The sequence below is a fragment of the Mus musculus genome, chromosome 18 (genome assembly GCF_000001635.26).
Source record: "Mus musculus strain C57BL/6J chromosome 18, GRCm38.p6 C57BL/6J".
Lineage (NCBI taxonomy): Eukaryota > Metazoa > Chordata > Mammalia > Rodentia > Muridae > Mus > Mus musculus.
Genome location: NC_000084.6, coordinates 25,527,176 through 25,549,788, shown reverse-complemented (window position 1 = coordinate 25,549,788; position 22,613 = coordinate 25,527,176). Strand labels below are relative to the sequence as shown.

At 51.1% G+C, this 22,613-nt stretch overlaps 1 protein-coding gene across 76 annotated transcripts in view; it reads left to right on the top strand.

Annotated features, from left to right (window-relative positions):
- Positions 1-22,613, top strand: part of Celf4 (CUGBP, Elav-like family member 4) — a 276,901-nt gene that overhangs the window by 204,732 nt on the left and 49,556 nt on the right. For 39 of the 76 annotated variants that reach the window (NR_155532.1, NR_155526.1, NR_155525.1 and 36 more), the window contains exon 3: positions 12,034-12,112. Coding sequence is in view for 64 of the 76 variants with exons in the window: in NM_001362324.1 (NP_001349253.1) it covers positions 12,034-12,112 (79 nt within the window). In the remaining 12 variants the exon portion in view is untranslated. The remainder of the gene's footprint in view (positions 1-12,033; positions 12,113-22,613) is intronic. The other 37 variants (NR_155529.1, NR_155531.1, NR_155523.1 and 34 more) reach the window with 2 other exon arrangements.

The following is a 22,613-nucleotide window of genomic DNA, read 5'->3' as shown; positions in this document are numbered from 1 at the left end:
GATGGAGGTGGAGGGTTGGGTTCTAATCTCAAAAAGCAGAGGTTTTAGAGGGATCCACTAGGCCTTGTGTACAAACAGTGAAGAGTGGGCCCCAAAGGCTGGGAACTAACTATGGGGACTGTCTGGCTTTGGGCTGGAGAGCATGCCAGGGAGAAGAGCTAACTGGCAGCCAGCATGTACCAGGGGCAGGGGCAGAGCGGCAAGATAGAGTTTAGGACTGCCTCACAGGGCTGCAAGCCAAGTAGATTCGCCAAAGAGGAAGAAGGGACAAGACAAAGGGCCAGTGGCACCTACAAGAATTCCAGCGTTCAGACAGGAGGAGGACATGGTCCTACCTTGACAGAGGTGGGTCAAGGAGAGTCACGAGACAGCTGGAAGAAAGACACAGTGCAGACAAGGAGAGAGCATAGCTCCTTACCATTGAATACATACTCTACCCATATACCATGTGTACATCACACACATCCCATACCACACCTATGTGTAGAATCACCGCTTCTCTCTCTCTCTCACACACACACACACACACATCAAACACACTTATATACACATTGCTTGCAGATCTACTGCCACCCCCACTTTGCTCCACTCACCCAAACATGTGCCCCCACCCTTCTGTAATCGCCCGCCCCTCACCCCACACTCCAGTTTACATACACGCTTATACTTGCACTCAAGCCTGACACACTTGCAAGCAGTGCCCGTGACCCAGAGACCCTGGCATGTTCCAGAAGGAGGGCCGTGATCGATGCTTATTAATGAAGCTGCCCCGGAGATGGCTAATTGATGGTAGTGTGCGGCTGTTGTCTGGAATTTAACCTGATTCATCATTTAGCCTGTTGGAGGCTGGAGAGCTGTGTTAATTAATGCCAGGAAAACAGGCTTGGAGGAGCTGGGTGCAGGCTCACATTAGAACACTGGAGCACAGGGGCAGAGGAAGGGAGAGGGAGAGGGAGAAAAAGAGGGAGGGGGAGAGAGGGGGGGGGATGATTAAATCAGAAGCCCAGAGACAAAACAAATTTCAAAAAGCAAATGCCGCTGCCTGCTGTTGAGAGATGACTCAGGTTTGCGCTTGGCCGACATCACCAGATTGTGGCGTGGGGATTAAGAGCAATTTCCTCTTCATTTGTCATGTGCTTCGTGTGGGCTTTCTCCCCAGGCCTGCGCTGAGGCTGAAGCCTTGGGAGAGAATTAAGAGGGTTCAGGCTTAGGGCGGAAGCGGAAGAAACCCGGCTGGGAACAAACCTAGTAGAATGAGGGAACGTGGGGGGGAGGGGCCGCTCGAGACACAGAGCGTGTGACTCAGTTCAGAGAAGAGAACGAGGACAGAAGGAAAGGGGCAGATGACACAGAAAAGGGTCTTTGTCCAAGTCCCTGGGCCTGATCCTACCGCTTTCTCATGCTTACTCTGCTAGCTTGTTCAGGAGGCCCCGGATTTAAATCTTCAGAGGCAGTAGTAGCAGTGTGGGCTAGAACATGTCAGATGAACTGCAGGGAGCCCCCGTGAAGGCTGGACAGGCGTCAGTCCTAGGCCTGATGCTTGGTTGAAAAGAATGTGTTTACAGGGATGTGTTTACAAGAAAACACTAAGACCTTAGCTGTGAAGAACTGCTCAGCCACAGGAGCGCTGCCTCGGGAGGCAGGATCAGCTGCAGCAGGTGAAATAGATCCACATTTGGAAGTGGAAACTTGGCCTCCCTGGATACTGAAGTTAGCCCCCGTGGCCCCGAGACTGCCAGACATTCACACTCGGTGGAGAGCTCCCCGGCCCGGGCATCTACCTATCCACCAGTCAGAATGAGAGGACTTTCCACAGCTGGTAGCTGGTCCCTGCCTATGCAGGTCTATCTGGTCATCAGGATTGGGATATGATGCTGGGCTACGGGCAGAAGTATAAAGCCCAAGTCATAATTGCTTCAGAAAAATAAAAACATCAGGAATGAATTAACTAAAGAGGTAAAAGCCTTCGCCATTGAAAAACTTTAAAGTGGAGAGAGAGGGGAAAAAAATGGCATGTAAGTTCACACCTTTAATTCTAACCATCTGGGAGTCTGAAGCAGAAGGGATGGCAAGATTTCAAGGGTAGCCTGGGCTAAATAGTGAGTTCATGGCCAGCCTAAGCTACATATTTCGCCTCTATCCCCACAACAACAGTAAGCATTGACCTCAAGGTATGCCGTAGAGCAGTAGTAGCAAACCTGTAAGGTATAAAATTAGACATGCTGTAGACTGAGGAGATGCTCTGGGCAATAAAGTGCTTGCCACACGGGCATGAGGACCCGAGTTCAGGCCCCAGCACTTACTGAAAAGCCATCTTATAATGGCATGGGCTGGTAATCTTCGCATTCAGGAGAAAGAGGCATGTTAACCCCTGAAGCTCACTGGACAGCCACATCAACAAGCCCAAGGTACAGTGAGGTCCAAGACGGTAGCAGAGTGTTAGCAGCTTTATTCTTCTAAAGACTGGACAGTGAACAGTGGTGTGGAAACAGGGATCACGGAACAGGCCCTGCCCACAGAAGCACTCAACTAACACTGGGTAGATGAATGAATGAGTGAGCGAATTAATGAATCAAGTTGGTAGTTCATTGAAGAAGCAGGCATACATGCTGGTAGACTAAGTGGAGAGGACAAAGCTGTAACAAGAGCAAAGGGTAGGCTCTGGGATGGGACGAATAGTAAGTGCCGCATGTCTCTGGCACCTTGCTTCTTGGTCACATAAGGCCTTCCCACCATAATCTCAGACTTTCCCCATAGAATCAGGGAGAGCCACAGGAGGGCAGGAAGGAGAGGATGGCTTTAGGACACTGTGCTAAGAGTTTTCATTAAGCCCCATCCCCCTGCATCCTAGCAGGGTATGCCTTTAAAGGGTTAAGTAACTGCTGTCTCCGCGAGCAAGTATACTGCAAAACTAGGATAGAAATCTGGGCCTGGCAACTAAATCAGGGCTGCTTTCATCCAGAACTATCCATCCACTGTTCTCAACCATCAAGCACCCCCACCCTAAAGAGGGTTAGTGACCCAGCCTGGCTGCGCAGCTAATTAGTTTGGTTTCCACGGCAGCGGTGTTTAACTGAGACTGTGAGGATCCTCCTACCTCTGCCAGCACAGCTGAAACAGTAAGAGGAAGACGGACAAGGAATTCTTGGCACTGGGGGACTCAGAGTCTTGACAGGGACACATGGTCACTAAAACCCAGCTTTCTTAGGGTCAGAGACCCATAGGCTTCATAGTGGCAACCTTCTACTTCTGTCTTAGCCTAGAGAAGTGTAAGCCACAAAGACCCCTCCTCTCCTCATTAGATCATGGAGGTTCAGGGGACAATGGACATCGAACACTGGAAGGTCTCCTCTGTACTGGAAGCAGCAGTGGACTTGGTCTGGGCCTGTCATGGAACCTCTGACCAGTCCAGAGCCCAGGCTCAAGGGAAGAAAGCTTCCTTCTAGCCCTTTAGGTGAAAGGGCAATAGATTTTATACGTAAATTCCAAGCAAAGGTAGAGGAGAAGGCTCAGAGAAGGAAGAAGAAAAGGAGGAGGGGGAGGAGGGGGAGGAGGGGGAGGAGGAGGAGGAGGAGGAGGAGGAGGAGGAGGAGGAGGAGGAGGAAGATAAGCAGATGGAAGGAGTGTGGGTAGCACAAGTCACCTACCAACCGAACAGCCTCCCAGTGCTGCCTGCTGTTGCTGGCTGGACACTGTAGAGCAGAGAAGCCTGTTGCATAGCAACTGCCGGGCAGCCTGCTTGTAGGGCTGGACCAAAGAGGAAGTGTAGGCTGCAAAGGGGGCTGCTTGGACTAAGAGATCTGCATTCCACACATAATCTTAGTTCCTTTGCCAGATTTGACCTGAGGCGAGGGGTCACTTGGGAACCAAGAAGTACATCTGTGCCTTGGGATAATTAATCCATTTGTCTAGCACTTTCCTGGAATCAGCTCTGAACTCCTTCCTACCTTCCCACAGAATTAGATGGGGCTGGATACCAGAGAACAGTGGCCCATCTTGCTCTAAGCATCTGTCTGGCATCATGCAGGCCTCTTTGAGCTCATTCCACTCCATGCACTTGCTAGAATATGTCCTGGTGGGAATTTGTCTTGTCTCAAACAAGCAGGCACCACCCAACCCATAGCAGCGCCCAGGCCCTGCCAGGCTTAGCAGGCACAGCCTGCCTATCCCTCTTCTCAGTGACTCTCCTCACAGTCAGTTTGTGAGTGTCCTTCCTTCCCTTTGTTATTCCTGTAAATTCCCCCACTTGCTCTCTAACTCTAATCCCACCCACCCTGAAAGTTTAGGTTTCAGGAAAGAACAAAGGATCTCATGTCCACTATGTGGTCACAGAAATTTCTGGAGCGTGGAGTGACTTACTTGCCACAGTTCACACTTGTCCTGCCCAGGTGCCCAGCTCCCACCACATGCCTGACTTCCAGGTCCTCTCTCACAACCAGGAGGCCCATTCTGATGATAGGATCCAGCCATTCCCCCCTCCCCCTGCCCCAGGCAATTAGAAGTTCTACTGTGGTCCTTGACACCCAACACCATTGACAGTGCAGAGCAACGCATCCCAAGTCAGCGATGCTCAGTGCAACCAGTGTGAGGGTCAAAGAGATGTCTTGTCAGCAGTTTTTGCCATGCAAGCCCTCAGACCTGAGATTGATTCCCAGTGCTCACATAAAATGCCAGGCTCACGGAAGTGCACTTGTAATCCCGGCACTGGGGGTGGGGGGTAAGCAAGAGCAAGAGGATTCCAGGGCTTACTGGTCAACCTGTCTATCATCATCACTGAATTCCAGGTTCAGTGAGAAACCTTGTCTCAAGCAATGCAAGAAGGCATCCTATATTGATCTCCGGCAACTCTACACCACGCTCACCTACACACACTACACGTAATGTGATCACAGGTATAATCAAGTGGACTCAATCATGGAAGGCTTGCAAGAAGTGGAGGCAACGCCTTAGGATTTGCTTTGTAATAAAGAGAAGTAGTAGGAGGTGAGGGAAGGAGGGGCTTGCACAACAGAACAGCGTCTCTCAGAGCGACCCGGAGGCTACCTCAAGCCCTTTGCCCAAGCAATGTACTAGGGGCCTTAGTTGGCTGGTCAAATGAAGAGAGGAGTAAAAGGGGGCAAAGATCTTGACAGGGCTGATGTATCTCGACTGGACAACCGTCAGATGGCCTCTTTGGATCAGGAAGGGAGGACAGAAGTAAGATTTATTTTTAAAATATCTTGTCTGGAGGGCTTGCATTTCAATGGGCCCTAGATTTGCATATTTTAACATTAACCCTGTTCTTCTGTCTGGTCATACTGCTGGCTGTCTCTCTAAAGGACGATCACTGCTTCAATAAACCCTTCCTAATCCGAAGGTACAACAGGGCTGCTCAGCTGGAGGGCAGAGGATTAACAGGGTCTTTCTCTTTGGTCTGGAAACAAGTCTGAAGGGCGGGTGACCCACTTGCAGCCTCTGGGCACTTCTGCCAGGCCCAGGAACTAGGCTGGTGATCCCACTTGGTCATCCATATGATGAGTACGTTAAGTCTTTGTGTGTGTGTGTGTGTGTGTGTGTGTGCACGTGCGCGTGCGTGTGTGTCTTCAACTTCAGGTTTCATTCCACAGAACACTGTCTACCTTAGTTCAGTTTGACAGATTAAAATATTTCTATGAGGGATTTTTGTTCATCTCTCCACCCTAACCCTCTAGCTCCCCACCCCCCATCGAAATCTTTCTTCTCAACAAGCTCGCCCCTTTCCCTGTACTTTCAACAATGCAGACTGCTTCAGAGAGCCCTGTGTGGACCTTTTCAGGGCCCGTGGTAATATTCTCTGCATTTTTCCAGTTTCAGGGTATGCGAAGCTGAAGCGAAAGCAGCTTTGGCTTTTGAGACAGGGTCTGTCACTGGTCTGGAACTCACCAATTAGGCTAGGTTGGCTGGCCAGGGAGCCCCAGAAATCTGCCTGGCTCTACTTCCCCAGCACGGAGACTGATCGAAAGCACATGCTGCCATGCCCAGCTTTGTTACATGGGCTCTGTGGATCCTTCTCAGCCCCTCATGCTTGCACCACAAGTGCTTTAATGACTGAGATAACCTCCATGTCCTCAGTATGTCCCAACTATTCACTCTGTCCCTGCCGCCTTGACTGGGGCCTGGATGTACATCAGAAACAAAATGGCTGTGGGCCTTCCCTTACAGAGTGGAGGTAGACATTAAACAAACCATAAAGTCTGGGACCAGAACATTCCATCAATGCCATAAAGCAATGAAAAAAAAGGTGACGAACTTCAAAGGACATCTGATATGCATTGCAGGACCAAAGGGTGAACCTCGAGATCGTGGGAGGCATAGGAGGCAAAAAGGTCATCAGGTTCCGTCCCAGGTAGCCCTGGAAACCTGTATCCTGACAGGGGCTCAGCTGCCCTGGACAAGCCATGGTGGGGTACTGTGGATGCCACTGGGGTGTCCATAGTCAGGCCTCAGCACTGGTGAAAGTCACATTTCCTTGAACCTCCAAGCCCCTCTCTTTGGAGTGAGCCATTGGCAATTCATTAGGAAGGCAATTAAATCAGTACAATATTTACAACAAACTACAAATGGTGCACACAGATGCTCCTGTCTCTCTCCTGAGAGCCTTCCTCCCTGGGGCAGTAGAAGCCCCCAGCAAGGGCTCAGCACTGCCTCCAACTCTGCCTGAACCTGGGATGTGCAGCCTGGGAATCCAAGCCAGATGAGATCTTGACCTCTTGGCAGATTTCAGCAAATGCTCTTCCCATTCATGTGTTAGCTTCCTTATGTGTGTGGTGGTAAAGCCCAGGGCAGGCGGCGTAGCTAGCCATACACCTTTATCCCCTGAGAATCTACGGGGGAGTTCTGTTCTCCAACCGTAAAGGATCTACGTCATGGCTGTCATCTGTGACAATCAGCAGTGGGCAAATTATGGGGATCAGAATAGAGCACGCGCAGCTTACAGCAGTCCAGGGTGGCTGGCGTGTGGCTGGGCTGGTCATATCCCAGCTGTTTGTGCCTTTTTACGCCAGTAATGAACATGTCCCAGGGGTAGCTTACCACACATTAAGATCACTTGTCCCATTAAGATGCTCTTCATCTTCAACCCAGGAAGTACCTGGGGCTCAAGGACTGTCAGTGGGCAGGGGGGACACAAAGGGCTAGCCCTTTGAAACCAGGGCAACTACACTTCTTTCTATTAGCCCAACACTGCAAGGCTATTTCTGCCCACAGACACGGGAGCAGGAAAGGCTGATTTTGCCTGCCCTGTAATGGGTACTACTTTCCTGTGTTCTCTGCTTTCTTATTTCATCATGATACCCCCAGACAAAGTGAATTCTTTAAAGGCAGCAGGTATATGGTATGCTACTAATCACGCATGTGCACATGCATGTGTGCACGTGTGATACATGGATGCTCAGTCAAGAGGTTGGATCTGGAGGTACTGGCTCCTAAAAAGGCCTCGTGATCTAATGACAAAAGATTTCCCTGTCGTCGGGAAATAGAATAATTATACAAGAGGACAGTCCCAGGTCACCTCCAGAATTGGGTTTCAACAGCTGTAAGGCAAATCCCCATACCAGCCTTCAGGGAGGACATTGCTGTAGAAAGTGGCAGTTCTTTTTCTGGTGACAGAGGACAGTTGATCGCCTGAGAGACCCCTGGATGTCCAGGCTGGCCCTGCTCTAGACATGGTATCCATTCCTGTCTGATGAACCCCTCCTTTTAAAGGTTGGGGAGAGCAAGTTCGCACAAGTAAAACCCTGCTCTCACATGGATCCAGTGAGCAGCCCAGCTGAAGACAGGAGGCACCGGATGTTAATCAGAGTCATCTTCCTGATGAGTGGTGCCCTGCACCCTGGCTCCCAGGGGTCAGGCAGCAGAGACCTGTGAGGAGCAGACGTGGTGGTGTGCAGCAGAGGGAAGAGTGTAGGAGGAGGAGGGGGAGTCAGGAAAGAACCTGGCCTGTCTGTCAGTCTGTCTGCCCATCAGCCACAGGGCTCTGCCTATACAGAGAGCCATGCCGGACAGGTGAAGCCTTCGGACCGGCTCAATCATCATATTTATTCTAATTGTATCGTAATCGTCCCCAAGGAGCCTGGTTCAAATGAGCTTGACATTATTAAAATTTTAATGCCCAGTTTTCATAGCTGAATGAATATTTAAAGGGTATGTCCCAGCGTACGTTATGATGATGAAGAAATTAATGGAATGTCTTGTTTAATGCATGGCTATGTGTTGATGCAAAGAGTGGCAGAGGGAGGGGCTGGGGGCAGGGAGACAGAGCTAGAGGGAAAGGGCTGGGAAGGAGCCATTTGTCTGCCCACCCTCTGTCTCTGTAAGGAGCAAATCTGGCCCTAAATCCTTTTCTGGTGAGATCAGCTCAGTCCATACATATTTCTTTCCCCAAAGCAGAACCAGGAGTTGACAAGATTGGACCTGAGTGTGACAAGGGACAGGAAAGGGCCAGCTCCTTTCTGGTCCTAGCCATCTATGCAAAGCTGGGGGAAGTACCACAGCCAAGCCAAACCAGTTTGCTCCCTCTGAGGGAGCTCTACCGGGAAAGAGACCCCAGATCCCAAGCAGTCTTCCCAGAGGACTGGCCCAGGGGCCTCTGGGCTTTAGAAAGCTGATCCTAAACCAGGGAAGGCTACCCCTGGCTGGGCTGACACCCCTTCCCAGCCTGGAGGCAGGATCCAGAATGAAGAACGTTTTCAGGAAAATCCCATGTGGTGGCTTTCTCAGGGTACCCCACACTGTCGGGATGTGTGTATGGATGACAGAAAACCATGAGGTGGGAATAAGGTAGGGACCAAAGGTGTCCTGAGACCCTGACTTGGGCTGGAGAATAATATTTGCCACAGTGTGGCCTTTGTCACTTCTTGTCATTCATCCTTAATTCCTCCACAGACTCTCTTCCTCTCCCTCTACCCTCCCCCACCATATCCTCCCCCTCCCTCCCTCCTACTTCCCCCTCCCTCTCTTCTGTCCTTCTGGCTTCTCTCCCTCTGCCACACCTGGCTCTGTCCTCTCTCCCCATCTCTGTGGCCGGACTTGGTATCTTCCACCAGGCCAGCTTGCTCTGCTCACACTCCCTTCCCTAAGGCAGCATCAGAGTTTGGCAATGCTGGGCCTGTGGAATGCAAGAAACAGAGAACAGCCTTCTTTCTAGACTCAGCCTCCAGAGCAGAGCCTGCTGTAGGGAGGAAACCTCCACACCCTAGGCTGGCATTTGACTTCCAATGAAAATAAGGAAGTCTGGGCCTGTGTGTCCTGTGGCCACCCTGCCCAGCACTTGAGGCGAGCCCAGCAACGTTATCATAATCTAGCAAGATAATCCACATAGCAGCTATGGAGTCCTGAGCAATCTAAGCCCCCCAGCCTCTTGCAATTGGATCCCACCCTCAAGGGTGCCTTTTATGAGGAAAAGGGTGGGTTCCCTGTAAGAGCCTTCCTTCACTCGTTTTTCATGGGTCGGGAGTGTTCATCTTCTGGGGCTGCTGGGTACAAGATGCTTGTGTGGTTTAAACTACCAAAATGTATTGCTCACTACCCTGGAGGCTGGAAGTTCTAGACCAGGGTATGAGCAGGACTGATTTTGAGCAAAGTCTTTCTTCCCTGAAGACGGTCACCTTGCTGTGGCCTCAGTGGCCTCTGTCTGCATGTGCACCTATGTCCCTGTGTTTCCTCTCTGTCTCCTAAGGACAGCAGCCGTGTGGGACTTGCCATCATTACTTAGACTGATGTTACCTCCTTGATGCTCACTGTTTTCCCAAATATAATTATACCGAGGGCCACAGCTTCTCTGTATGGACGAGGGCTGCAAGACTCAGTCCACTCCAGGGACGGGGTCAGCCTCAATGAATGGCACAAGGTTGGGGTAGAGCACCGCAGGTCTGAGAAATGATAAGGAGGGAGATATACGTGGAAATGTGGGCTGGGCGTGTGAGGGAGGCGGGGAGCAGGAAACTTCCACACTAACAAGATTACACACAACTTGGCAGGCCGAAGAATCTGTCCCAAACTGTCCTTGATACTTAGAAATTGTGTCTTCTCCGCATACTGTTTGTCCCTTCTCCCCCAAGTAACTGGGGTCCCCAATAGACAATCCATGCTGTCTGGTCTCTATGTCCATGGCACTCCTGCCTCTCCTCCTAGCATCCTAGTCAGGTTCCTCCCAGCAAAATGTAGATGGTCATCCTGACTGCAGAGAACTGTCTGCTTGAAGCGCACAAAGGCTGGAGAGATGGGGTGAGAGAAACCAAGGCATAATTGGGTTCCTAGGCTCAACCCTGCTAAGCCCCCAGATGGTAGAGGGGAATATCCCAGGTGGGTACTCAAAAGTGATAGCTGGGGCTATAGCCCAGTGTTAGAGTACTGGTTAGCATGCACATAGCCTTAGGTTCAATCCCCAGTGAGCTGCTGAGCTCCAAGCAGCAAGTCAGTAGTGAATCGCCACCCCCCCCCCCACACACACACACATACAAAGCCCCTCTCCTGTAGTGACATTCCTGGCTGGTCTTCTAGACACTAACATTCCTTCAATTTGAAAAAGACTGCTTTGTTGAGGGGGTCCAGCAGCACCCTGTCGTGCTTCCACGGGCTGGCAGTTTGTTGTAATATGACAGCCCTCCTGTGGCTGGAGAGACTGAAGCTTTCATACAAAGCACCTTTCTTTCACCCCCTTCCAGGGCTGTCAATCACGACCCGGTGGTGGCAAAGCAGGACAGCCTGGCCCCCAGAGGCCAGTCTTGCTGGCCTTGGCTCCTCCTGCCTCTCCTGCCTCTCCTTCCTTGTCTGCCCTGACTGTAAATCCTGCGTGCTGCCTCTGTCCTTCCTTGTGTGGCTCTGCCCTTCCCCTGGCCTCAGCTTCACCTTGCTGAGTCACAAAGTCCTCCCTCCCAATGCCCAGTTGTCTTAACGCAGCCAAAACTCACTTCAAATCCTAGACTGGAAGGCAGGAGGCTGCTTGTGACTGCTGGTCCAGGCCCTGTAAGGGAGGGGAATTGACAGCAAGGTGCTGTGGAAGCAAATGCAAAAACAGCCTTTGCAGACTTTGCCACAAGGTGGCCTGGAAAAGCACGTGATGGTCTCTTGGCCTCGGCTTCTCTGCCTTTAAAATGGGGGTGCTTTTGCCGTTCTCCTTGCGTCTTGTGAAAGAAATGCAACTGCAAAAGGGATCGGGGAGGGGCATACAGGAGAAACATGGGCGTCGAAGACATAAAGAATGTCGCATTGTGTGGTTCTATAATTTTTATTGTCTGAAATACGGCGGGAACCCAAGGCTGGAGAGACCACCCTCGTACCTCGGAACTGGGTTTCAACCTGCTGTTTGAGCCACGATGCTTGGAGTTCAGAGTCCTCTAGCGGCCAAATATAGTATTACACCAATTCCAGGGAGAGGCTCGCGCAGGCACTCCAGTGCTCCAATGCCCCTTATTTCCCACAAACAGGAAAACTGATGGTGTTTACTCCACCTTCGCAGGACCTCTCTGACTCCCATCGGGAACTCCAGCCTAGAGCTCCGTTCTAGACATAGAAGCGGGAACCATGTCCTCTGCCATCTCTGTCTCCCAGGCCAGTCTTAGAGATGAACAGGTCTGAAGTCAGTCCCAGGCAGGGTCCAGCTCGGCAAAGCCAGTTGTACTGAGGGACCCCAGCGCTGGCCCACAGGTGTGCCTCGGGTAGAGGAGGGCTTTCCGGGTGAAGAGAGAAGGAATAGGCATGCCATCAACTTCAGATTCTGATTCTGTTATCTGGTATCGAGGTATTGAGAGTTATTCAAAAAGGGAAGAGCTTCTTCAACCCAGAAAGGCACACCTCCCCGACCCCACGCCGCGCACGAAATACTGGGCTGTGGAGAATGAGGTAGTGGAGGAAGATGGATGGAAATTTGAGAGGATGCCTTGCATGCCTCTAGGTGTGCGGGGGGGGGGGGGGGGTCCTCAATGTGGGCGTGGCACTTGCGAACTTTAGCTCTTTGATTCCCCCCCCCCCTCCCTGCTCCCTGTAATGAATGCTGTTCCCTCTGCTTTGTTGCAGATGAACCGGCCGATCCAGGTGAAGCCTGCGGACAGCGAGAGCCGAGGAGGTAGTAGCTGCCTGCGCCAGCCCCCTTCACGTGAGGGCCCACTTGTCTCTGACCCCCTCCCTTCCTCCTCCTTCCTTCCCACCTTGTCCCACTGCTGCGACTCCCTACTTCTTCCTCTTCTTGCTGCTCCCTCTCAGAACTGAAGGCTAGCATTGTTGCTCTGAATGACTGATGTGGAAAGACAGTATGGAGTGGCTAGGAGACAGGGGTCTGCTGGACAGAGGGAAGGGTGGTGCCTGTCTAAGAAACTAGGTACCATGTAGGGGTTATCCTTTTACACTCTCTTAGGCAAACCCTCCTGTGATGCGATTTGAATCATAGACCACTGCCCTGCTAGGAGAGAACCAATGGCTGCAGTCTCGTTTAAGAGGGGCCAAGGCTATGAAGAAAAACACCTGAGAGGGGTTGTGGTGGGGCTGAGGGCCACACAAGGCAAGTACGGAGATAAAGATTGAAGACCTGGATGCAAGCAGGAAGACAGGCATGTGGAAGGGCACAGGGAGAGGACATGGCTTTACCTACAAAAGCTCATCCCAGAACATAGAGCTCTCCAGAGACTGGTACAAGGCTGAGGACCCTAACAGGCTTACACACACACATTCATGCACGCTCATGAAAGAGATGGATGGGGGCTGGTGGGATGGCTCAGTAGGTAAGAACACTGATTGCTCTTCTGAAGGTCCTGAGTTCAAATCCTAGCAACCACATGGTGGCTCACAACCACCTGTAATGAGATCTGGCGCCCTCTTCTGGTGCATCTGAAGGGCAGCTACAGTGTACTTATGTATAATAATAAATAAACCTTTGGGCCTGAGCAAGCGGAGTTGGCTGGAGCAAGCGGGGCCGACCAGAGCAAGCAGGGTTGACCTGAGTGAGCAGAGGACCTAAATACAATTCCCAACAACCACACGAAGGCTCACAACCATCTGTTCAGCAACAGATGTATTCATATACATAAAATAAATAAATCTTTAAAAGAGAGAGAGAGGGATGGACAGGCAGGCAGGCAGGCAGGCAGATAGACAGACAGATAAATAAATAGATAACCCAGAAGCTCAGCCCTGGGAAGACAAAACATGTGGCCAGCCAGGGACATCTGTTACCAGGCAACAGTTCTCCTGGAAATACAGTGCCTACCCACCTCAGCTCCAGGGTGATCTGTGCCCACCCTGGCACGGACCTATTTCTAGTACCGCCTAGATAGGATTCATCTCAGGGCATGGACACACCTTACCTGATGCTCACTGAGGATCCTAGGACTCTGATAATTAAGATGTAGTGCATTCAGGCATCAAGGGCCTAAGTGAGCAAGGCCACAGGCTCCCTTCTCCCCACTCTGGCTCCCTCCTTGATAAAGGCAGGATCATGTCCTTGCTCAGTCTCACTCAGGGCTTAAGGGTCTCTCCCAGAAATGGTCTCTAGAAGGCAGACCCAGCGAGAACAGGTGCAAGTCACCTGGGCTCACTCTCCCATATTCAAGAAGCTCTCAGGTGCCAGCATACTGCTTAGACAACCAACGCCACCAGTTATCCCAGAGAGGGACAGCCAGATAAGTTGAAGGAGGCAACATGAGAAAATGGAAATAAACTTGAAAGAAAGGGATCCCCCAGAGCTGGGGATGAACCAGGGTGGCATGAACAAGACCTCACTTAGAGAATCTCAGAGGGATGGGGCAGGCCTGGCCCCAGCCTGTTCTCCAGAACGGAAGTGGGCTTGGGGTACTCCCCTCAGCCCCAGCCCAGCAGAATGCCTGCTCTAATACTCTTCCCCAATCCCTTGCCTGGGAGGCAATTGCTCTCCAACTCCAAGCTGCTAACCTCATCGCCTTTCTCCCATATATCTCCTGTGCTGACACTTGCCCCAAGCCAGATTAATCAGCTCTTTTATTCTTGCTGCGGTGGAAAGGGAGGGAAGAGGAGAGCCAAACCTAAACATCTATCTATTAATTGCATATTCAATATTAAACAGGGAGATGGTCCTGAGTCAGCACTATCACCAAGCTGTTTTTTTCTTAAGAAAGTTGGTTTAAAACAACTTAATATCCATTTAATATTTCTTATGGGGAAAGGGAGGGAAAGGTGAAGATTATTAAAGGAATAAAGAAGAGAGGTGTGGAAAGAAGGGAAGTGTGGGATGGTGGAGGGGAAATGAAGTAGGTAAGGAGGAAGAGGTGAGAGGAGATGGGTTGGGGAGAGGATGTAACTCAGTGGGTAATGTGCTTGAGTGATGAGGTCCTGGGTTGGGACCCCCAGCACCTAGCTAGAAAGCTGAGCATATGTCTAGGATCCTGTCACTGGGTCATGAAGGCAAGGTGTGCAGACATAAGAGGATCTCAGGGCTTACTGGCCAGCCAGTCTAGCCAACTGGTGAACTCCAGGGTCAGCGAGAGACCCTGTCTTAAAACAATAAGGCAGAGAGTGTCTGAGGAAGGAATCCAGTATCAGCCTCCATATATACTTACGTGAGCATGTACACACACGCAGACACACACACATGCCACATGCCGCAATTTTTTTTAAAAGAAAAATGTGAGAGAAGGAAAGAAGAGGGAGGAGAGGAGCTTTGGAGAATGGGTGTTGGAGCCAAGAGGGACAGGAAAGGACGTACCCCCAGAGCAGATGGTGATGGTGAGCCCTGGTACACAGGCTGCATCTTTGTCTCAACCCCAGCAGCTCTGCTCCCAGGGCACTCAGCATTCCAAAGACCTGGGACCTGGGATGCGCATACACCCCTGGGATCTCCACCCACTGCCTTCCCGGTCAGTCAAAGGACTTTGGCAGGAGGAGGGCTTCTCCCCCTACCCTGCCCACACTCAGGCACTTCAAGGGCACATTTCTCATTCCACTTCTTGTGCTTCTAGCATCTCATGGTCACACTGGGGTTCTGGGAATGGACATGGACAGGTGTGGGTAGAACTGTGGGTGTAAGGGTGGCCTTCTTGCCTACAGAGCTCTGCTCGCCTCTGGTATAGATGAATCGCTTGGTTCGGGCTGACAGGAACCATAGCAGAGCTTTTTTTTCCTTTTCTCTGGTGTGAGGTTAGTTCTGGCCACGTGAGAACCAGAGGGTCCATCGGAGCCTTTGGCTGACAGGCCTGGCTCTCCACAGTTCAGCGTTTCCAGAGGCCCAGCCTACTGCTGGTGGGTATGGTCTTCGGAAGGAAGGCCTCCAGCAGGAACGTGAGGAAGGTTACAGTCTTCCAGGGCGTGTCCCACCCTCCTCCATGCTTAGCTCTGGAGAAAGTTCACAGGCAAATAGACAAAAAAGTAGCCACAGCTATAGCAGAATCATGCCACTTAAAGACAGGGCCAGATTAAGCTACCGTCACCTGGCCTTTGGCTGGAACAGGTAAAGCCCACGTTAAAAAGCCAGGCCAAGTCTCTCCTTACTAGCTGGGTTGTGTTTTCCCCAGGTCACAGAAGGGAGGTTGAGAGGCAGCCTAAGAGAGCCTAGCAGGGCGCCCCATGAGTTCAGGGAAGTGGGTCAGGTGAGAGAGGCAGGAGGAGGGAGTTTCCTGACCATCCCTACCCTCCACCCCTGTTACAGGCCTGGAAGCAGACAGATTAAGGAGGGAAAGGGCCCTGAGCATTGCCTGGGAAGGAATACAAAGAAGTAATTCTGTAAGCTGCTACTGGCACACCCCCAGGAAGCTTCTAGAAATGAAGAATTTTCTTTTATATCTCATCTTTCCACACACACCACCCAACAAGCCTTGCAGAAGCATCCAGTTAGATCTGCTCCTAGGTGTTCTCTCTCCCTCCCCTCCCCTCCCCTCCCCTCCCCTCCCCTCCCCTCCCTCTTATCTCTCTGCCCTGCCTCTTATCTCTCTGCCCTGTCTCTTCTATCTCTGCTAGAACTTTGCAAGGTAAGGAATGGAGGGGAGGATGGTGAGGGGTGTGAACCCCACCCTCGTTCCCTCTTTGGTCATTAGGTGCGCCCTCGCCACCACCCTAGTCTGGTGCTGGTCGAGTCAGTTAGCTGTGTTCTTGCTGCCTTTTGCCATCCCCGGTCCGTAACGGCATCTTCAGAGCATCATTCTCTTCATGGCAGACACACTAGTGTGGCGTGGAGTCCCGCTGGGCCAGCTAATGAGGTTGGACACGATGCATGTGATGCAGATCCCAGGCCCTCCCCGAGGCCACGTTCCCCACCATAAACCCAGGCCCCACTCCCTCCTCCCAGCCCCTCCGCCATCTGTAGCCCCATCGGGTCCTGTGGCTTTTGAAATCCTATTACGTTCCTCATTTCTCCTCCAAGCATCGTTCTATTTCTAAACAGACAGACCACATGTGGTCCCTAAGGGTTCCCAGGGGCTTTGGGGGACTAGCTGAGGGGTTTGCGTCCAGGCAGGGCAGCTGGCTCCTCCTGCCGTGGCTCGAGGAGACCCGTGGCCATAACGATTGACCCCGAGATGCTGCATTTCCCACCGCTGGGCTCTTCCAACAATACAATCCTCTTACACTCCAAAGGCCGTTTACAGTATGTTCTAATGAAATGGACTTGCAGGCTGACCCTGCTTTGTGGAAGTGCACCATACAGAAGTGCCCATTTTTCCATCTTCGGAAGCAATGAATGAGCGCTGGACAAAAGTTCCTGGCAGAACAGTACCCCCTCTGGGTTCTGCTGAGGAAGCCCTCAGGCCAGGCAGGTGGGAGGGGTTGCAGAGCAGAGGAACGCTGGCGGGCTGTGCTTCCAGCCGGAAGCCATCCTGGGTGTGTAGATCACAGGCTTTGTCCTGATTCCGTTCACTCCGACCTCTACTTTGGAGCTGCCCAGGGGATCCAGGGATGAACAAAGCTTAGGGTAGCCAGCAGAATGAGGTTGGTGACTGGGGCCCCCACAGCAGCCACCAAAAGAAGCTGTCTGTCAACACTTTGGGGCACAAAATGTTCACCCTTCAGCATTGCCTACGCCTCCAGAGTCCCCACAGCAGGTCTCAGGTGCTGGACTGGATGGCACACGCACCATATATGAGCTTGAGTATGGCTGTGCTTTGCCCTCTACCAGAATTTGTTTTAGAGCTGGGCCTCCCTAGTTCATGGGGACTATGACAGCGCTATCTTCCCTCCCCTGAGCAGTCTCTTGAAGGAGATGCTATGGCAAACCAAGGGTGGCTAACTTCACTTTTGGCTAGGCACCAGACTATGTAACCCTGAAGAGGTCCAGAAGTGATGCTACCCCACCCCGTGAGTCTGCCCCTCCCCTAGCCCTTTCCATGTGTCTCGGGATGTGGATGGAATGAGCAGTAGCTCGGTCAGCAAAATGCTTGCCACGCCAACACAACACCCTAAATTTAATCTGCAGAACCCGCATTAAAAACAAAACAAAACAAAACAAACCTGAGCAAGGTGTGATCCCAGGGATGGCCAGGCAGAAACAGATCCCTAAGACTCCCTGGCTCCAGGAGCTCCAGGCCACTGAGAGGCTTTCTTTTAAAAACAGGGTGTGGTTGGCAAGATGGCTCCGTGAAGAAAGGTACCTGCTGCCAAGCTGGCGGCTCCCTTAGTTCAATCCTTATGACCCGCATGGTAGTAAGAGGGAACCGTTCATCTAGTGTGGTCTCTGACCTCCACACATGTGTGCTCGGCCCTTCTCCCATCCAAGCAAACGAAATAAAAAACTTAAAGAAGGCCAATTGCAGTTAAATTAAACTAAAACTAAATTAAAATTTAAAGAACAAGTAAAGGTGGACCGCATTAGTGAAAGAAAACCCTAGGTTAACCTGGGCCTCCATATGCACACATACATACACCACCACTACACACACACACACACACACACACACACACACAGAGCATAAAACCCCCACAGGCCTGTAGTCTTCTATCTCAGGCCTGTTTTGGCCCCTGTTACCATAGTAATGTCGTCATTTGTATCATGTTTTCCCTTTAGCCAACTTCAAAGCCCATGTCTCAGGTTCATTTTAGATTAATACTGAAGAAGAAAAAACCCACAGTAATGTTCATCTCAAATGTAGGATAACAGGCCCAGGGCATGCTCCACTGGAGTCCCTGCTGTGGACCTTATGCAGGAACCTGAAAGACCTGGAAGGGCTGAGCGATGGGCAAACTTATGACTAAGCCAGGCTGTCCAACCAAGGCATGGCTTCCCTAGTGATCAAGGTCGATGGTGTGTCTATGAACACGCTCTCTCAGTTTTGCTTAAGCATCTTCATCTCTCATTCTCCCTAAACCATGGGGAAAGTCCCACTCTACCTTGGAACTTTCATTCTCAAAAACAAAACAAAACAAGACAAAAAGCAAACACACACACAAAAAAAAAAAAAAAAAAAAAAAAACCCTCCATTTTTCTAACGTAAAAGAATCTTTATCTCCTTTCTCCTCTAGAAAAGGAATTATTTTAATCCTAGGGTCCCTCCTCTAATTTACACAGCTACACCAGATAGACCTGTGAGGACAGGTCTTTGTGGCTTGGGGAGGAGACTCCATGGGGAAGGGTCCCTAGGGAGGCCCCTAGGCACTCCAGTGGAGCAGACACACATTATAAATACATCTGTAACTCCCACGGTAGGTGTGAAAAATATAATTAACTGCAAACCTGCTGAATGTAAATGGACTCTAGGTCTGCAGCTGGGGGAAGGGCGTGTGTGGCTTGATCTGCGGTCCGGTTTTAAAGGAGGTTTTTCTGTTTTGTTTTCTTTCGTTTTGTTTTAAGCATTAAAGTTAAGACTCAAGCTCCTCCACAAATTCCCCGTGGCCCCAGCTAATTTAGCAAACAACGGTTTCAGGGGAAATGGGGTATTAATCATAGCCAATGGCCTTCTGCATGATATTTAAAAGTGCCTCCTGCCTGTGCGCCTGGGAATGGGAATGACAGAGAGAGGGGACCAGGCCCCCTCTGGTGAAGCATCCCATCGCCACTCTCAGGGCATCCTGTCCCTTGCACAGGAGGGTGCTCCCACTTCTAGGGAAGATAGGATAGAGGACAAACTTCCGAGACCGTGCAGTACCCAGTGTTCTCAGGCTGCGGATGCAATCCCCGAGACCGGCTGATAAGAACATGGCCTTGGTTAGAGGGTAACAGAGGCAGAACAGGGAGAGGAAATAGGCTATGTTAATCAGAGATGGGAGCAGGAAGCTGAGCTTGCTCCGTGAGAAAATGAGCTAAACCTAAGGGCGTGAGAGGCACTCTGTGAGCCAGGATGTAGGGGTCCAGCTTTGAGGGTTGATGTAAGGTACAGAAACCCTGATTTTCACAGCGGGCTTTGAACAGAGGTGTTTAGGTAAGGGTACACATGTTCAGGCTTGTGGGTTAGGGGATAACATGATACTAGTGGTGTTCTGGGATTGCTCAGCCACATGGTGTGAGGAGCCCAAGTAAAGATCTGGGCGGAGATCTGCCCCAGCTTCCCATCTTGGTTCTGCCTTTAAATTCCCCGCCTTTCCCACAAAGCCAGCTGCTCTGAGGGCTCCATCCTTGGATTGCAAAGAGGATGGGCACAACCCCCTACACTTCTCTTTGCAAATGGAGCGTAGTAGGAAACTGTGGGATGTCCCGTACTCGTCGTCATTTTATGTTTAGAGGCTGGTGTATGGGAAAATAGAGCTGGTGACAGCGTGAGGCCCTCTGACGAGGTGCGGGGAATCAAGTGTGGATAGAAATCGTACCACGCAGGACTCCCACCAGACTGGATATGTGAATTACAGAGAGGAGCAGCACAGAGAGGCTGCCAAGAGGTGGCGATGAGACAATAGGACACACGTGGGCTGCAGCAGCAAAGGTGTGAAATTAGAGACCAGGATGGCAGGTAATGCGGGAGGCACTCCAGATGTAGAAGAATGGGTTTGGTTGGAAAGGAGTGTCTACTTCATGGAATAGAGGAGCCAGGACTTGGTGTTTATGTATGTGTGTTGGTACATATGTGAAACTCTGAGGCAAGGTAGTAAGAGTTTGGTTTTCTCTTTCTACCATATGGATTCTGGGAATTGAACTTGGGTCATCACGATTGACAGCAGGTGCCTGTATCCAATGAGCTGTTTTGCCAGCCCTACTTTTTTTTTTTTTTTTTTTTTTTTTTGAGACAGGGTCTCTCACTGGCCTGAATCCAGAAGACTGGGTAGTAGCTCAGAGTAGGGAAATATGACACTAAAACAGAACCTTGGGCTTGGGCCAGAGGATGTGAAGAGAACCCCCAAGTCAGCCTTTATGTACACAAGTGTGGTGGGCATGTCCCAAAAGGCCTTGGCTGGTGTCATTTCATCTTAAAGACTGCTCCTCCTGGCCTAATGTTGGGGATAACAAGGCTTTGTCAATGCATGTAGCAGCCGCTGCTGGCACTCTAGAGACGGAAAGGGACACTAGTGTTCCAGTTCTGCCACTGAGCTTCTAGTGTGAGAGGATCCTCCCTGGTAGCATCCTTATGTGCTTGGCTGAGCAGTACCTCCATTTATGGAGTGAGAAATGGGACTGGGAGGGGAGAGTTGACCTCCTTGAGACATACAGCCAGTCATTAACCTTTTTGTCTCTTCTGATCATCTCCAAATCTTGCTGACTTCCCATAGGGCTTTGAAACTTCTCACAACTGCTGACTCAAAAACATGTCCTTCCAACATCCAAGCCCATCCATCCTCTTAGCCACCGAGACGAGGCTGGACCACTGTCTAGAATGGCTTCTCTTACTCCTTGCTTACTTTTGGGGAGCAAAAATACAAGGGACCTCAGAGAGGGTCTAAGGCCGCACCTGTTCAGGTTTCACCCAGCTAATGGCAGAAAGAGCCTATCTGAAGCCATAAAACTAGAAACCAGTTAGGAGGAGCAGGCAGTAAAAGCCAGCAGAAGCTCTATTGAGGAAAAGCAGCCTGAATCACCAGAGCCTTGCCCATCTGGAATACAGATTTTACAGACATCAACAGGATCCATGCTAAGGATATCTTAGGATTTCAGCACCCTGAACACCACAGCCCATCCCTGGGTAACAGGCCACGGTGTCTCGGGATGCTTGAAGCTTGTGGATAAATGGCCAATTTGCAGTGACTTTTCCCATCCGAGGTCAACCCCTATCCTGCAGAGTTTATGAACTGCAAAGATGGACGTGTAGCCCTAGGAAGGTGTTTAGCAGCTCCTGCTAGGCTCTAGGCCCTGGAGAAGCTCACAAGCTACAAGAATAAGCTCCGTTGACATACATGAGCAATAGAGACAGCGTGTGCCATGGCGGGAAGAGGGAGGCCTACACCAACTGGGGGCAGTCTGAGTGGCCTTCTGCAGGCTTCTCCACGGTGGAGATGATTCTAGACCGAGATAAGAGATACAGACCCCATGGCCTAGAGCATATCCAGGGAATATAAAGAAGTCAAATAGTCCAGGGAAAGAGTCCCAGGAACACCAGAATAAAATGTTGGGGTCTGGCTTCTGGAGGAAGAAGAAATGACCTGGGCTCTGAGGAAAAGTCTGAGGTCCATAGGAGCTGGATGTGGGAAGATGGCCACCTACAGGGAGGTCTGGTCAGGCTCCAAGGAGAACAAGAGGCCCATGGCATACAGACCGTGATGATGGGCAAGAACTAGAGGAGTAAGGGCAGAGAGAGATTCAGAAGCCTTTTGTCACTAGACAGTATAAACAAAGCCAAGTCGTCCCTGCCCTGAGTATCTGCTGCCTCACAACCTCCAGCACACATCCACCTCTGCGACACACTTCCTGACCCTTCCCGGTCACCCAGCTACACAGTCCAGCCCTCCTCGGTCTGTTTTCTTTAGCTGTTCCCTAGTCTCCAGCTCAGACACCCTCTTCTGCCCTCTGCGTGCACTGTAAAGTCAGGCATGGTGTTAATTTCTCATCTCCATGGAGACCGTTCGCTGCTTAAGGAGAGATATCCTTGACTTCCTCAGAGCATGGCTGAGCATGGGCATCTGTTGACACCTGCTCCATGATGCCACTCTTGTGGCCATGGCTGAAAATGTTCTACCCTCTCCAGTTGGGCCAGGTGGAGAAGCCGACTCCGGTTTGGACTTCCTACCCATTCTGGCCCCACAAGCTGAGGAAGGGTGGGCAGGGGGCTGGAGCCACTGACATTGGCATTCTCCTTGAAGCACATCTTAATAATTTAATGGCTATTAGCAGGGCCACTGTGGGGGGGGGAGGGGTGCGGAGGGAAGATTTATAGAGAGAATTCACTCCAGGTTGGGGTTTTGTCTTCCTCTGTTTTCCTGGCATTTATCATGCATGTTTTAATTTGGATCGGAGAGTTGCTACCATCTGGCCATTATCGCAAAGAAATATTCATTTTCACTGAGTGACACAGGCTCCATTCATCACAGAGCATGCTGATTGCCCTGCAAGTGTGGGCTGCACTCTCTCCTTCACTAGAAATGAACCTTGAGCTGTGGAGGAGGTCCAAAGAGCCAGGAGCAGAGGCACGGCACTGACAATTACCATTGACCCTCCCAGCCATGCCAACAGGGAGCAGTGGGGGGAGGGGCAGTCACCACACGTCCCCACCTCCCTCACCTGTCCTGCTGGAGGTCCTGGTGGCTTCTTCAGCTTCCTCTTAGACAACTGACAAGTTCTCCCAGCA